We start from the raw sequence: 16,069 nt of genomic DNA, 5'->3' as shown, positions 1-16,069 counted from the left end.
TTAATTCTAAAAAAAAAAAAAATCACCTTCTAGCAGTCCTGTGAAAGAGATAGGAAGGCAGGAAGATGAAAATATGTAACTATGTAGCATCAATAGTAGACAATAGAATTTCTATCATCTGGAACAGAATGTTTAGCAAAGAAATATGTAGGGCTTGGTCTAGACTCACCATTTCACTCCTCTGGAGGATTATATTTAATAGGTTACCAGGTAGGTACTGTGGAAAACCAGACCTAAGCAATTACAGATCTATGCAGGGGTAGTAGGCAATGGTCCTCAAAGTCCAGGGCTGCTGCACAAAATCTACCTTGGTTAATACAACATCTAAAGCCTCTAAGGATCAGCAGTTACCAGGAGCTCTGCCAGATTAGGAGTAATGAAGAATGCGTGATGAATACAATAGTCAAACTGGTTACTTGCCTATTGAAGTCCACACTCGACTACTCATGAGTTACCGCAATGGTTATCGCGGAGTTGCTTTTGCATAAGTCGTTAGTAATTAGTTGCCATGCTGGATATTTCGCTTAGTCTAATAAGGAGGATTCTAATGGACGAATTATAGTGGGACGAGTTGGTGACGGGGGTGGTCTCCGGCTAAAAAGAGAGAAAGAGAAAGGTAAACAAGCAAGTAAGGGTCTGGAGCAGAACTGTTCCTGGGCCCCAGAAGGAACCGCCATGCACATGCGCATGCGCAAACAAGCCAGCAGTAGGCGCTGCCATCGCAGTGGTTTCTATGCTGTCACCTTTGATTCTTCCAGCATTTTAAAAACAAAAATTAAAACAAAAACAGAAACAAAACCAAAACAAAAATTAGGCCTATTTCCCATATGCAAACCAGTCCAGTACTACCAATACAAAAATCCCATTATTTGGAAGACATAAGAAATAAAATGTATATTCTCTAAACATAAAATGTAATGATCACATAAAATGTGCAGCTGGGAAACTAGTGAGGTGTAGGAGGGCCCAGAGAACAATGGTTTTGAAGTTTCAATTCTGTTTTATCTAAGTCTTTTTCTTCTTTTCCTCACTACTAAGGTGTTAGTTGCCTAGGGTTTCAACCAGGAGGTAGCCTTAAGCCCAAAGGGCCAAATTGTCTTCCTGTCAAACATTCTTCTAGGTGGTATAGCACTGGTCTGTGTGTTGCTGTACAGAGGTAACTCGTGGTTGCTGTGATGCTGAAGACTGTAACAGTGATGTGCCAATCGTGGTAATGGGCACCCATGGTGGACAGTGTTGGCTGGAGCTTCCCGACTAAATCAAGCCTGGAAGCAGGAGTGGCATCCACTTCCGAAATGGCTTGCCTCCGGAAACTCTATGTATGAACAGTGCTCAGGCTGTTCATTCATAGGGTCGCTATGAGTCGTCTATGAGTCGACTGGACGGCATCAAACAACAACAACAACAACAAGGTGTTAGTTAACATTTCTCATTACTTTTAGCAACAGCTGTCTCCAGGTTGCTTTTTTATTTTGCTTTTAATTTGCAGGAGATGAGGAAATCTGGAATTTTCTATAGTAGGTAGAGGGGTCAGAGAAAAAGAGGAAAGACCCTCAATGAGATGGCTTGCCTGTGACACAGATTGTGAGGATGGAGGAGGTTCAGATCTCTTATTCATTGAGTCACCATGAGTCAGTCATAGTCCACTTGATGGGATCTAAGAACAACTAATAAGTTAAAAAAGGCTCAAGGGAAATCTCCAAGTAAGTTGCATGGTTGCTAATTCCTATTTGTAATGCAGAGCTCTTAAGACTTAACAGTATTAGTAGCAGTTTGGATAACTTCCTGGTTGGAAATAGTGCTTCCAATAACTGAGCTGCTGAATGAGAAAACTCTAGATAGTAAAACATTAATATACTTGAGAATTTTAACCTTAACAGAAAATATTATTTATTTACCCTCATTTATCTCCTTAATGCCTTGGTAGAATTTGTACATGTGTGCCTAATTCACAGGGGAATAACTTATCACAAAAAAAAAAAAGTTCTAATTTTCTAAAAAAATGAAATTTCTAAAAGTAAAAGTCTTTTTTTTTTTTTTTGAGAAGACACTCCAAATGATTTTTTTTTAAAAGAAATATTCTTTGGTAATTAAAATTCTGTAGAATTAAGTAACTGTCTGAATTGGAAGCACTAAAGGTACCTAATCAAATGTCCTTAACTGTGAAGAAGTCAGAAAATTTGAAGACAAAAAAATTGGAAAATATTTTTAAAAAGCATAAAGCTATTAAAATTACATTAAAAAGTAAAAGCAAACGGGATGCTGCTGAAAAGCACTAAAAATACTTAAGTGTGAGCTCAAAGATAGTAGCATTATAGTAGCATTTCTGTTGCTTCCTGTTCTTAAAAATTAATCAGAGGCTTTAGAGGAAAGATTTCCTTGGAAAGACCTGTTCCAACTCCAATTTAATGCTTTGTGCCAGCCTCATTAAAGAAGCAGGCACTCAATTTTTAATCATAATTAGAGATACTTTCTAGGCACAGCACCAAAATCAGACCAAACAATATCACTGCTTAATTTGAGTTGAAAATGAAGGCCTTTTTCCCCAAAAAGAGAAGTGACCAATTGAAATGTTTTGGAGATTTTTCAGTGAGGAAAATCTTCCCAGATTTCCCTTTTATTAACTACCATATAAAACCAATTACAGTCACTAGCATATTGTTAATTTTCTTTTTCAATGGCCATTTATTTAAGGGATGCCATGGAGTCTTGAACTTGCAATCCTTTTCTCTCCAGATGTGAAGTTTCTAGAGGCTAAAAGTCATGCCTACCTCACTTGTTCGATCCAGTGTTGAATATGCTGCTACATGAAATTATGTTCTCCATGCCCTCTTGTTCACCTGCTAGAATTGCTATTCACCACTCAAAACTCACTTTTGCAAAGCCTTTGAATCTACCTCTTCTCTTACTCTATTCTGACACAGGCTGCTTCCTTTTATTGCATTTAATTATATTTTGGTTAGTAATTAACATGCTGAATTCTACTTAGGCTTATATGCTCATCTTCACGGATTAGAAATGGGCTGTATCTTATCTTCAGTTCCAACAGAGTGCTTGTCCTTTAGTCACTCACTGTCTGCCAAATGAGTAAGTAGAAGTGACTCCTCAGAAGTAAGAAATAATGTATTGATGTGTGTGTGTGATGTCTGTTGACCTTTCCATGAGATGTAAGGCCTTATGTTAATCAACTGCTGCAGGATTACAGGACCTTTCAAAGTCCTCCTAGAAACTGACTGTTTAACTTCTTGGTCAGTGTTTGTCTTACTCTTATGATATGGATGATCATAAATAGAAGACCTTCTGCCTTTAGGGAGTTTGTCAAATAATCACGTATTCTTAGATATTAAGGAATTATAGGCGGGAGAGAGAGTGGCCAGAATTTGAACTTGAAGGAGGGAAACTCTATCAGGAAATTCAATAATGAGACTTCATTTGGGAATTTTATTAGGGGGAAAAGAGTGAATCTTAAGCTACCAAGTCCATGATCAGAAGGATACAGCATAGTCTAATGAGCTAGAATTTGGATCAAGAAAAAAAGCAATGCAAAGTGTGTTTTCTTCTGATCCTTCTGCTCTGATTTAATTAATCTTTCCTAACCATCCCACTGTTGCCAACCTTCCCATCCTTGTGCTACTTCATGCTGTTGCTATAGTTTACAGCACTTACCCCACTTACATTTATCGCTACACTATTGCCTTTGCCCTGTGTCCCTAAAGGATTTATAAATTCTTTGAGAGCACAGCCCATGTATTTTCTCTTTATCAGGTGTAGCTAAGATTTAGCATAATGGGATTGTTGTTTGTTGTGTGCTGTTGAGTCAGAATGAGTCACAGCTGACCTTCTCAGCAAGTTGCCAGAGGCAGGAGACTGTCCCTCCTTCTCCGTGGAGCAGCTGGTGGATTTGAACCATGTTCCTTTGGAACTACAGCACAGCTTCTTCCCACTAAGCCATTAGAGCTCCTTAATAATGGGATTAGAAGGCAGTAAAAAAAAAGTATATCTTTATATTTGTGGAATGATGAACAAATGAATGAAGATCTAAGAAGAGCTAAAACAAAGATGGTCAGTCAGGTTAATAGTTAGCTCAGGTCAAGGTGAGAAGCTCCAAGGAGGCCAGAAATGCAATCCTTAGAGGCACTTATCAGGCACTTATGTTTTACTGCATCAGCACGCTTATATAGAAAAAAGGTCTTGACCTGAAGTCACAAGATATAGACTCTAGCTTCAGGTGTCCATTTGTATAATCATGAATCCATTTTGCTCCTCTATGCTGCAGTTCCCTAATCAATGATACAAGGGTGTTCAGATTAGATGGCCTGGATTGTGTTTCTAGTTATACATCACACACATTATCTACTGACCATACATTGTGTGGACTGAATTACACTGGCATGATTTGAAAGAACTCAGATTCAATTTTGAGTTGAGAAAAGTAGAATTAGAGAGAGATGAAAATTAGATAGGTACACTAGTATAATAATGTATACTGGAAAAGTAATCGAGATAATGAAAAGACCTCATTTTAATTGAAAAACTGAGCAAAATGTGGTAACTTGGATTCTGGGAATATAATCAGGATAAAAATAATACTTTGACTAAATAAGGAGTAAATGAGATTTTAACGGTTACCCATGGAATATCAATTGACATATTTCAACAAAAAAGATGCAGCCGTCAATGTGCTCAACAAGTGGTGCCAAGAAAACTGGACGACAACTAGGAGGCCTATAGACTAGAAGAGAGCCTTATGTATTCCCATTCCCCAAAAAAGGTGATCCAACAGAATGTGGAAATCATCAAACAACACCATTAATATCACATTCAAGCAAAATTTTGCTGAAGATTATCCAAAAATGACTAGACGAAGTACATCAACAGAAAACTACCAGAAATACAAGCCAGGATTAGAGGAGGCTGTGGCACTATCATTACCAATGTCAGATGGATCTTGGCTGAAAACAGAAAGTACCAGAAGGGTGTTTATTTGTGTTTTATTGATGATACAAAGGCATGTGACTGTGTGGATCACAATGAATTGTGGCTAGCACTGAGAAGAACAGGGATTTCAGAACACTTGATTATGTTCATGTGAAACCTATACCTAGAGCAGGAAGCTGCTATCCAAACAGATCAAGTGAAATGCATGGTTCAAAATCAAGAAAGAAGTATGTTAGGGATGTATCCTTTCTCCATACCTTTCCAATCTATATGCAGTGCAGAGCATTTAGGAGGCTGGACTTTGTGAAGAAGACTGTGGCATTAGGATTGGAAGAAGACTCATCACTAACCTGTGCCATGCAGCTGATATAACCTTGCTCACCAAAACTGAGGAGGACATGCAGCATTTGGCACAGAGGGTTAAGGACTGCGGTCTTCAATGTGGATAGTATCTCAACATCAAGAAAACAAAGATTCTCACCACTGGGCAAAATGGCAGCATCATGATAAATGGAGAAGAGATTGAGGTTGTTAAGAGATTCATCTTGCTTGGATCCATAATCAACGCTCTCAGCACCAGCAGTCAGGAAATCAAAAGACGAGTTGCTTTAGGAACGTCTGCTGTCAGGGACATCTCAAGAGTGCTAAAGGCAATTATATCAGTCAAGATACTAAAATGTGACTGATCAAGGCCATGGTCTTCTCAATTGCTTGTTATGCGTGGGAGAGCTGGACAATGAGGATAGCAGAAGAATCGATGCCTTTTGAGTTGTGGTGCTGGAGAAAAGTTTTGAACAAACACTGTGAACTGCCAAGAGAACAAACAGGTTTGTACTGGAGAGGGGAAAACCCGGTTGCTCCTTGGAGGCGAGGTCTTTGAAACACTGTCTTACAGACTATGACCATGTCACTAGGAGGGACCAGTCCTTGGACAAGGACGTCACGTTTGGAAGGGTAGAGGGTTAGTGCAAGAGATGAAGACTTTGGATGAGATGGACTGACACAGTGACTGTGGCAATAGGAACCAGTATATCATAGATTGAACAATTATCAAACAATATCATTAATATGACATGCAAGCAAGATTCTGCTGAAAATTATCCAAAAACGTTTGGAGCAATATGTCAACAGAGAACTGCCAGATGTGCAGGCTGGATTTAGAAGAGGTCATGGTACTAGGGATATTATAGCTAATGTTAGATGGATCTTGGCAGAAAGCAAAGAATACCAGAGAATGTCTATCTGTGCTTCATTGACTATGCAAAGGCTTTTGACGGTGTGGATCACCACAAGCTGTGGCTGACTCTGAGAAGAATGGGAATCCCAGAACATTTGATCGTGCTAATGCGAAACCTATACTTGGACCAAGAGGCAGTCGTCAGAACAGAGCAAGGAGACACTACATGGTTCAAAATCAAGAAGGGAGTCTGTCAGGTATGTATTCTGTCTCCATACCTTTTCAATCTGTATGCAGAACAGATCATCTGAGACGCTGGGCTGTATGAGGAGGAATGTGGCATCAGGATTGGTGGAAGAGTCATCAACAACCTGCATTATGCAGATGATACAACCCTGCTTACTGAATCTGAGGAGGACCTGAAGCGCTTGCTACAGAAGGTCAAGGATTGCAGTCTCCTATACGGATTGAAGCTCAACATCAAGGAAACAAAGATTCTCACCACTGGGCCAATTGGCAGCATCAGTATGGATGGTGAAGAGATTGAGATAGCTAACAGTTTTAGTTTGCTTGGCTTCACAGTCAATACTCTTGGTAACAGCAGCCAGGAAATCAAGAGACGAATTGCATTGGTAAAGTCAGGTGTGAAGGACCTCTCAAGAGTACAGAAGAGCAACGACGTCAGGCTGGAGACTAAGGTGTGCCTGATCCAGGCGACAGTCTCCGCAATTATGTGCTATGTATCAGAGAGTTGGACAGTGAATAGGGTTGATAGAAAGAGAACTGATGCCTTTGAGCTGTGGTGCTGGAGAAGAGTGTTGAATATACCATGGACTGCCAGGAGAACAAACAGGTTTGTCCTGAAGAGGGTGAAGCTGGAATGTTCCTTGGAGTCAAGGATTCTGAAGCTTCGTCTGCATACTTTGGGCATGTTGCAAGGAGGGACTGGTCCTTGGAGAGGGACATCATGTTTGGCAGAGTGGAGGGGTGGCGAAGGAGAGGAAGACCTTCGATGAGATGGATCGATTCTGACTGGAGTGGTGGGAATGAGTGCGTTTGAGATGGCGAGGTTCGAACAGAATAGAACGGAGTTTAGAGCTCTTGTACATAGGGTCACTATGAGTTGCAAGCAACTCGATGGCACATAACAACAACAACAACAACAACAACAACATATTATAGATGGTAAGATTCTCTTGGATATGGCAGGATTTCAGGTTCTTGTTCACAGGGTCACTATAGGTCATTGTTGATTCAACTGCACACAGCAATAACATAAATCTTCAAAGTTATAAGAGATTGAAAATCTATAAGGAAAGTTGAAAGAAATGAAAAACTAAGTGATGAGACTAAAAGGAAGAGTCTAATAGAGACAGAAAGATTTAATACTTTGATGAGTGCAGGAAGTTCATTAATCGCTTCCCCAATGCTTGGTCTGTGCTGATGGCAGAAGATGGCAAGAGTAACGAGCAGTTACAGCGAGAGCAAGGCGGGAAACCAGACTAATAATTCCTGCTGTGTGCCTGGCCTTTCCTTAGTTCTGTTCACCAGAATAGATCAGAAATTAGCATGGTTTTTCAATCACAGCACTTCCCCCTCCCCCCCACCGCCCCGCCAAATGAATAAGAAAGTAAACTAGTAATTTTGAATCCATTAATTGTGTTTCTAGGGCCTTGCATTGGATAGACACTGTGTACCTGCTTAATGAATTAATCACTGAAGAATAAAACAGAATCACAATATCTCAAAATAATTATGGTTTTTTAAAAGGTTAAATTAACACATGTATGTAATTGCTTAATAATTGAAAAAATTCTAAAATAATTTAAGACACAAGAACTTCCCACTCTCTTGGAAAGAAATATCATTTTATCTCTAAAATGAAACAAAACAACTCCCTAGTAATCTATAAAAATTTGCCAGCAAGTGGTTCAAGTGGAACATTATGTTGTTTTGGGTGAATTTTGTTAATAAACAATGCTAAGAGGTATGCCAACTTTAACATCAGAACAACCTATGAGGTTTTTTGTGAAGGTTCATTTCACTGGTCCAGTTCCTAGCCATTTAAAGCATTTCCAAAGACATTCACCTCACAAGACTGGGACAAAGCAAAGTTATTTGTTCTGTACCAAATTTTCCTCAGTTGCTTTGTTTAGTGCTTTATTAAGTAACCCGTAATATTGAAATAGAACATCTTGCATCACTTAAGTGTTTATTGAAACACTGTGTTGTATGTGGGCGGTTTATGGCTATGATAGAAGAGCTATTCCTCTGCTTCCAAATCAAAGGGGAGGATGTAAGACTTGCAGTTGAGTTTGTAGCTGCAGGGATGACCCACTGGCACAACTCTGGACAATGGCAAGTTTTGTAAGAAAGTCAAATGCTCAGGCAGGGTGGGTGGTACTGTGGGGGAGAAGCTGGCTGTACTGATAACAGAGAAAGATGCATTATTTGCTACCTCATCTTAAACTCATTTGAGAGTGAAAGAACTAAAATTTTACCTGCTTTTCTTTGGATAAACTGGTTGTGAACACACATGAAGGAAGGCCACTCTAAACAGGTCTGAAGCACTGGCATGATGGGGAGGGGTGAGAACTACTTCTCTTCCAGCTCCTTGCTTCCAGTTAGGGGAGCCCTGGTGGCTAGGCACAGCTCTCTGACAGCTTGAATCCACCAGCAGCTCCATGGGAGAAAGGTGGATCTCCTCCTTTGTTATTTGCAGCCTTGGAAACCTAATGAAGGGACAGCTAGGGACAGTTGCTTCTGACCCTATAACATTGGGTGAACGAGTCATTGTAACATGATGACTGAAATGGCTTGGGTTAGGTCCTTCTGCCTTGCTTCCGCCTCAGGATCAAGCTGACTACAACTCATACTGATCCTTTGAACAAAAGATCTCAGCCTTGCCCTATCCTGTCCAACCTTACCAGCTCTGATTGACTTGAGGCTCACTGTTACAATCACTGTGATAATCCATCTTCTTAAAGCCCTTCACCTCTTCCCTCCACCCCCTTTCTTGTTGTGTACTGTTGTTTTGGATCTGACTGGCACATGAGGAGACTGCCCCTCTTTCTCCAGTGGAGCATCTGGTGGATTCGAACCATGAACCTTTGGGATTGGAGCACAGCTTCTTGCCACTAGGCTGCCAGAGTTCCCTTCTTCTCCTCTTTTGCTGACCCTCCACCTTTCCAAGTATGATCTCAGGTGCAAGTTAAAACTTGAAGATGAAGAAAATTAGAACAAGTTCAAAAGAACCAAAACACAACTTTGAGCCTATCCCACCATTCTCTTCAAGATAGGAAGTAGGAATGATCTCACTGTAACTGTGTGAACCTATGAGGGCCTGGGAGGCTGCCTCCTTTCCCCCCATGCTTGCACGGAAAACACAAAGATCTCATGAGCAGGGCTCTTCTGGATTGGGCAGTTCTGTTGGCATGCTCTAAGGCAGTAGTTCTCAGAATCCTCTGTTGTTATGTGCCACTGAGTCATCTGTGACTCACAGTGACCCCACGTAAAATAGCTCTGAACCCTGCAGGAGCCTAAGCCAGTCTCATTGTCTCTGATACACCTAACCCCATTAACCTCAGTTACTGTATCAATTCATCTCATCTTAGTTCTTCCTCTCTCGTGTTGTCCCTCCACCCTTCCAAGCATGACATTTTTCTCCACGTCCTCCGGCAGGGCTTGTTAAACACCGTCTGCTGCTCCACAACCCTTGTTTGGACATTTCTAACAAATTCTTAGAGGAAGCTGGTGCTGCTGGTCCAAGGACTGGGCTTTGAGAAGCACTGTTTTAAGGCATGTTAAATGATTTTTTAATCTCACTTTGTTAGCGTACCAATTCAATTGACAGAAGAGAAAAAAGAATGTACTGAGGGGGAAAAAAATCTTAGGAAGGTGGAAGAAAAGGTGTCGAAGAAACAGTCTGATGTTTTTAGGAAGGAGATTTAAGTACTGGTTATAATCAGTTATGTTAAAGAGGTAAAAATATGGTGCTAGTTTTTAATGAATATTTATTTGTTTAGGGAACCTTGTATTTGCTTATTAGGTATTTTTGAAATCGTGTTCCAAATTGTTCTACTGAGAAAGGGTAGAATTTAAGTCTGATAAGTTAACTATGTAACAAAAGAAAATGCTTTACAAAGATATTGCAAGTTTGACACTTCTAGCAGAGATACCTATCTTAGAGAGTGATTATTTTCATAACAATGATACACAAAAGTCTTCTTTTATATCATAAATTCTACTAATTAAATATAACTGATGCTTTAAAATGCTCTGAAAATGGGAAATTGGGAAAATGAGCAAGGTGGAAAAGTGTCAGAAAAGGAAAAATTAACATTTTCCCACTATTTAGTTACAAAAAAGTGATGACTGCACCCTGTTAAAAAGCAGAAAAGACCCAGAACACAAGACAGTCTTGCCATGTTCCAGCTATCAAAGGGTTTCATGGTAGAATCCTCAGACATTCAATTGCTACACAAATATATCTAGGAATATGAGAGTTACAGACTCCAGGCTTCTAAAGGCTGTCTAGAATCTGACAGCAACACGCCCAAGTTTTTTACTTTATTGATGAAATCTCAATTCAAAACTCATTGCTGTCAGTACAGAACTGACTCACAGCTTTCCCTCCACTGGGCTTCTGGGGCTGTAAACTGCCAGGGAAGAGATTATCCATATTTCTCCCCACGGGTTGATGGTGAATTCAAACTGCTAGGAGATGTGAGGGCTTTGCGTTAGGAGTTCACACCCCTACAGACTATGCTATCAAAGATCCCTTTGATGAAAATTGGTTTAAATCCCCTGGTTTTGGCTACATCAGATCAATTTGTTAAGAAAAAGACTCTGCTTTTTGAGTTTTCTGAAACTATAAAATATGCTTCCCAAAGTAGGGTCTGCAGAACCACTTGTGTCCAGAGCTGTCCAGGCAAACATGGTTCTGGAGTCATCAGTTTGGGGGGGAGGGTGTGCCTTACAGCTGCTTCTCATGATCTTGAATCATTTACTTTTTTTCATAATTTCTCAAAATCTGAACATCCATGCGTGCATATTTTATTATCTGAACTACACTGTGGACTTTCTGGGAATAGTGACGACTCCTTATGCATTCTATAGAAACCCACTGCACCAACAGAGGCCAGAGCCCTAACTGTTGTGCTGTGAAATCAAACTGACTCATAGCTGACCCTCTAGGCTGTATGTTGGCCTAGTGGATTTACCAAGCCCAAAGCTGCAGCCCTCAGGCCTCGTTTAAATTGTTTTTTTGTCAAATATTCTTCTAAGTTGTATAGTACTGGTCTGTGCATTGCTGTACAGAGGTAACTTTTGGTTGCTGTGATGCTAAACACTGTGACACTGCTGTATCAAATGTGATAATGGTTACCCATGGTGGACAGTGTTTGGCAGAGCTCCCTGATTAAAACAAGCTTGGAAGCAGGAGTGGCATCCACTTCCGAAATGGCTTGCCTCCGGAAACTATGAACTTGGAGAAACGACCAAAGTGATACAAGTGTTCAGGTCTTTCTTTCATAGGGTTGCTATGAGTTGTCTACAACTCGATGGCACTTAACAACAACAACAACAACAACAACAACAACAACAACAACAACAACAAGTAGCACCAGAGGAGAATGCTCACCCTTTTCCCTCAGACCACCTGGTGGATTCAAACTGTCTCTCTCTGAGTTGACAGCAGAACTTCTTACAATTAAGCCAACAGACCTTCTAGTTTTTCAACTGTACTTCAGTAAGTATGAGTATGCGTGCCCTTCTGGGTGAAATGCAAAGCCTAATGAGGTGGAAATGGCAAGGCTTTTGGTCACTTGTAACCCAGGGCCTTTACCTTCCTCCTTTAACTGCCTTCAGAGAACAAAGTGGGCCTTGGGTCTGTAGTCTGTTTTATTATGTTGCACATTCATACCTGGAAGGTAACGAGGCTAAGGTGAGAAAAATGTGGCAAAGAGTCATGATTTCTTCCATGTGGAAGGTATCTCCCAATTTATTGTCAAGAGAACCACGGGATGCTATCCAGAACATTTTTGGCCTCTGCCGCTTTAGTAAATGAGGGAGTCAATACTGTCCAAGAATAGGTTACAGTAAATGTTGGAAAGAACATTGGACTTGGAGTCATTGAAAAGGTTTAGTGACTTCTCTAATGTGATTTTTGTTATACAACAGAGTCAACCTTTCTTTCCCCTGTGAAAACAAATCCATGATTTTATATTCTATGTCACTGGGAAACTATGAATTCATGAAATCTGATTTGAGAACATAAGAAGAAAACTGTCCATAGTATTTATTTGATAGTGCAAATATGTGATAGCCTGTATACACTAGTCTCTAAGATAAATGGCCATATAATCTGCTCTTTATTGACATTTTCATAAATATCTAACTTGGATTTACTCAAAGGATGGTACAGATATCTCCACTTCTGTGGTTGTGGCCAAAAGGGAGCTTAAAGGATGATTTGCCTAGATTAACTCAGCTTGGTTTATGATCTGTGACAAGTAGTTTAGGATAGAATTCACCCCGACAAAGTTTTCACTAGAATAGAAAAAGTGAGAAGGTGTTTGTGTTTAATACAGCTCTTAAAATAAACTAAACACTGGAATATTTCCCAAGCAAATTTTGATTGAACTTTGCAAGTTAATTCATTTTTTTTTATTCTTTCATCTCAATACTCCCTGCCATTGGGTTAATGCCAACTCATGGTGACCCTCTTTCTGAGGCTGTAAGTTCCACAGGAGGAGACTGCCCGTCTTTCTCCCAGGAAGCTGCTAGTGGATTCCAGCTACTGCAGAGGTGTCGCCTTTGGGTTGACAGTGCAATTTTCTATGGATTACTCCGTCAGCGCTCCCTAAACTCTGATTATATGCTAGCCACAGTACTAACTGTTCCAAAGGAGTTTTTAGTCTGGGGACAATAGCAAGAAACTAGTGACAATGTGAAGATCATGCTGTAACAGGACTCCATTGAAGAATTTCCAGGGAAACATAACCTAGATTGGAGTTGGAAGATTTGGTTGGGGCATTACTAGATGTCTAAAAGCAAGAACTCTGGTAATCTAGTGGTAAAAAGCTGCACTGCAACGCTGAAGGTAGATGGCTGAGGCCACCAGCTGCTCTGCAGAGGGACGGGCTATCTCCTCCAGCAGAGTTAACTGTCTCTAACTTCCTGCTGGACGGTCAGTTATGGGTCAGTCCTGACTCTATGGTACACAAAACCAATAAAGGCATTACTCTTCAAATTTATATTTTATATTTTGGCTTTTATATCCTATTACTTTACAACAAGTAGGACAGGAGAGAGAGGAACTAAAAGTGATATAAAGGAGCAGAAGGTAAGAGAAAACTATTCAGTGTTGACAAAACTACACATAGAAATCCTGTGGTCTTTTTACAAGTGCATGGCTAGCCAAGGCAGAGTGCCTTCTCATGACTCCTCCCGATCCGCCTTCCTTCTTTCTTCCCTCCCTTCCTGCCAGATTCCCAAGGTGAGAGACGTCCGCTGGGGTGCACTCTGCAGAAATGTAATACATTGATTGTGGAGTAAAAGGATGTGAGATCTTCTGTCCTTCTGTCCGCTTAGTTTTCCTTTCTCCTCATTTTAACCTTGAGTACCAGGTATCAGTGTGCTTGGCTCCACAATCAACACTCTTGGTACTAGCAGCCAGGAAATTAAAAGACAAATTGCACTGGGAAAGCCTGCTTCAGAGACCTCCCGCGCCTCCCTGCCCCGGTACTGAGGAGCAATGACGTCCGTCTGGAGATTAAGGTGCACCTGATACAGGCCATGGTCTTTACCATTACTTGCTATGTATCAGGGTGCTGGACAATAACTAGGGATGATAGAAGGAGAGTTGATGCCTTTGCGCTTTGGTGCTGGAGAAGAATATTAAATATACCATGGACTGCTAAGAAAACAAACAAGTTTGTCCTGGAGAAGGTGAAGCCAGGCTGCTCCTTGGAAGCAAGGATTCTGAAGCTTCTTCTGACATACTTTGGACATGTTGCAAGTCCTTGAGGGACTTGATGCTTGGAAGGATGGAGGACAGTGCAGGAGACAAAATTCCTTGATGAGATGGATGATTCTGTCACTGGGGTAATGGGGATAGGTGTGTTAAAGACAATAAGGTTAGCAAGGGATAGAGCAGGATTTAGGGCTGTTGTACATAGGGTCGCTATATGTCACAGGTGACTCGCAGCACACAACAACAACAATAACCAGGAGAGAGAAGAAGGCAACGTTCTTCCACTTGGGCAAAGCAGGAAAGAAGATGGAAGTAAAAGGCTGGGAAGAAAGAATGGAGAACTAGTCACTACCTAGACCAAAAGGATAGATTCTAAGACACATGTTTGAATGATACCATCAAGTGAAGGTGAAGTAGAAACAGAGGCAAGGGTGGGGAGGAAAAAGGCAAGCCTTTTGAGTGTGTATACAAAACAATAAAGCTTACTTCTGCTTTAGAAAGATGTAAACAGATTTTACATTTCTTTTTGAGAGAGCAAGAATCGTTCAAGTATGCATCTTGGATATGGTTATGCATTGGCCTCAGAGTAGGTAAACAGGTTCCTGGAAATAAGACAGAAACTACTTTTCTATCATTCCTGTTTTTTTTTTTTCTTTCTTAAAACAAAACAAAAAACAGATCATGAGGACTTTGGCAAGAACTCATTTCTGTCTGTCCAGGATATCTGGTAAATGAAAACAAACAAACAAACAAACAAACAAAACCAAACAAAAAAAACAAACAAACCCCAAACCAGCTTCTGAATTCTCCACCTGGTATCTTTGCAGGCATTTCTACCAGTCTAATTGGTAAAAATGGAGACAAAAGAGTTACTGTTCTTTCATCAAAAGTCCAGTGAGTTTTAAAAACATTCCAGCAGGAGGAGCTCTAACACGCCTTAGAGCTCAAATGTGAAAAACAAACAAAAGATTGAAAGCAAACAGAAAAACAAACAGAGAGGCAGTGTGCTTCACAAGCTGCCATGTCAGTGAGCAAATATGTGACTAAGGCCAATTAAATGCTTAGTGCAAAGCCAAGTGATGCGCCTGGTGGTAGAGGCAGCCCTGCCCAGATTTTCTCCATTTCCCCAGCCGCTGTTCTGAGGCAGTTAAACTGGGCTTCGATGTGTGGGCAAATCTAGAAGTTATTCTTTCCCTCTCAAAGTGTGATACTGTTTTTAAAATGCTTCTTTGCATTTTAGGAAGGCATTTTCATTGTTGGTTAAAGACACTAGGAAATTCTTATGGTTTGGTCTCCCTTTACTTTGTGGCTTCTTGGGATTTTTTTTTTTTTTAAATGAGAGAAATGCTGTGTTTGTAAAAACTGGTGCTAAAAGGGCAAGAAATCATATGTCTCCCGAGTCATATAAAGACTCTGCAGAAAAAACTAGAGCTTTCTCTCTCTCTCTTACACACATACCCCAAACTGAGACACAAAGAATTCACTCAGCGAAACAGTGAAGCGTGTATGAATTGAACAGTTACCGGAGTTTGGGGGCAAGCCTTTCCATGCTGGATGTTGTTGTGGGGGTGGAACACAAGATGATCAGAATCACTTAACCTGAAGGACATTTTCAACCAATCCCTTTTAATCGCTCGCCAACAAGAAGTCAAACTTTTTGTTTTACACCTTAATGGTATGCCCACATTTAAAATTTTTATATAAGAGTCTACAGAAACTTTAACTAGACCGACTCAGACCCAAAGTCACTAAATAAGGCTAGTCTAGACGGAAAAATCTATGAAAACCATATGTCTTTTCGGCATCTGTCTTACAAAAACTGCCATCGTCTTGGAGAAATAGCCTACAAAAATAGGCTTTCAGGGAAACGGTGCTGTAGGGACCAGGGCAGTTTGTGCTTAGAAGACGGCTGGCTGGGCTTGGAGAAAGTAAAGCCGACATTTTTATAAATGAACAGCTTTCACTTCCACTTAATCTAA

At 40.5% G+C, this 16,069-nt stretch overlaps 1 protein-coding gene across 3 annotated transcripts in view; it reads right to left on the bottom strand.

Moving 5' to 3' along the window:
- Positions 1-524: 524 nt before the first annotated feature.
- The window catches only part of DNM3 (dynamin 3), an 875,056-nt gene continuing 859,511 nt past the window's right edge, over positions 525-16,069 (bottom strand). For all 3 annotated transcript variants that reach the window (XM_006887429.1, XM_006887430.1, XM_006887431.1), the window contains one exon: positions 525-594. In XM_006887429.1, the coding sequence (XP_006887491.1) occupies positions 525-594 (70 nt within the window). The remainder of the gene's footprint in view (positions 595-16,069) is intronic.

This window comes from Elephantulus edwardii, unplaced genomic scaffold (assembly GCF_000299155.1).
Source record: "Elephantulus edwardii isolate Elephantulus edwardi_28Jun2011 unplaced genomic scaffold, EleEdw1.0 scaffold00057, whole genome shotgun sequence".
NCBI classification, from domain to species: domain Eukaryota; kingdom Metazoa; phylum Chordata; class Mammalia; order Macroscelidea; family Macroscelididae; genus Elephantulus; species Elephantulus edwardii.
This window is presented reverse-complemented; position numbering and strand designations above follow the sequence as displayed.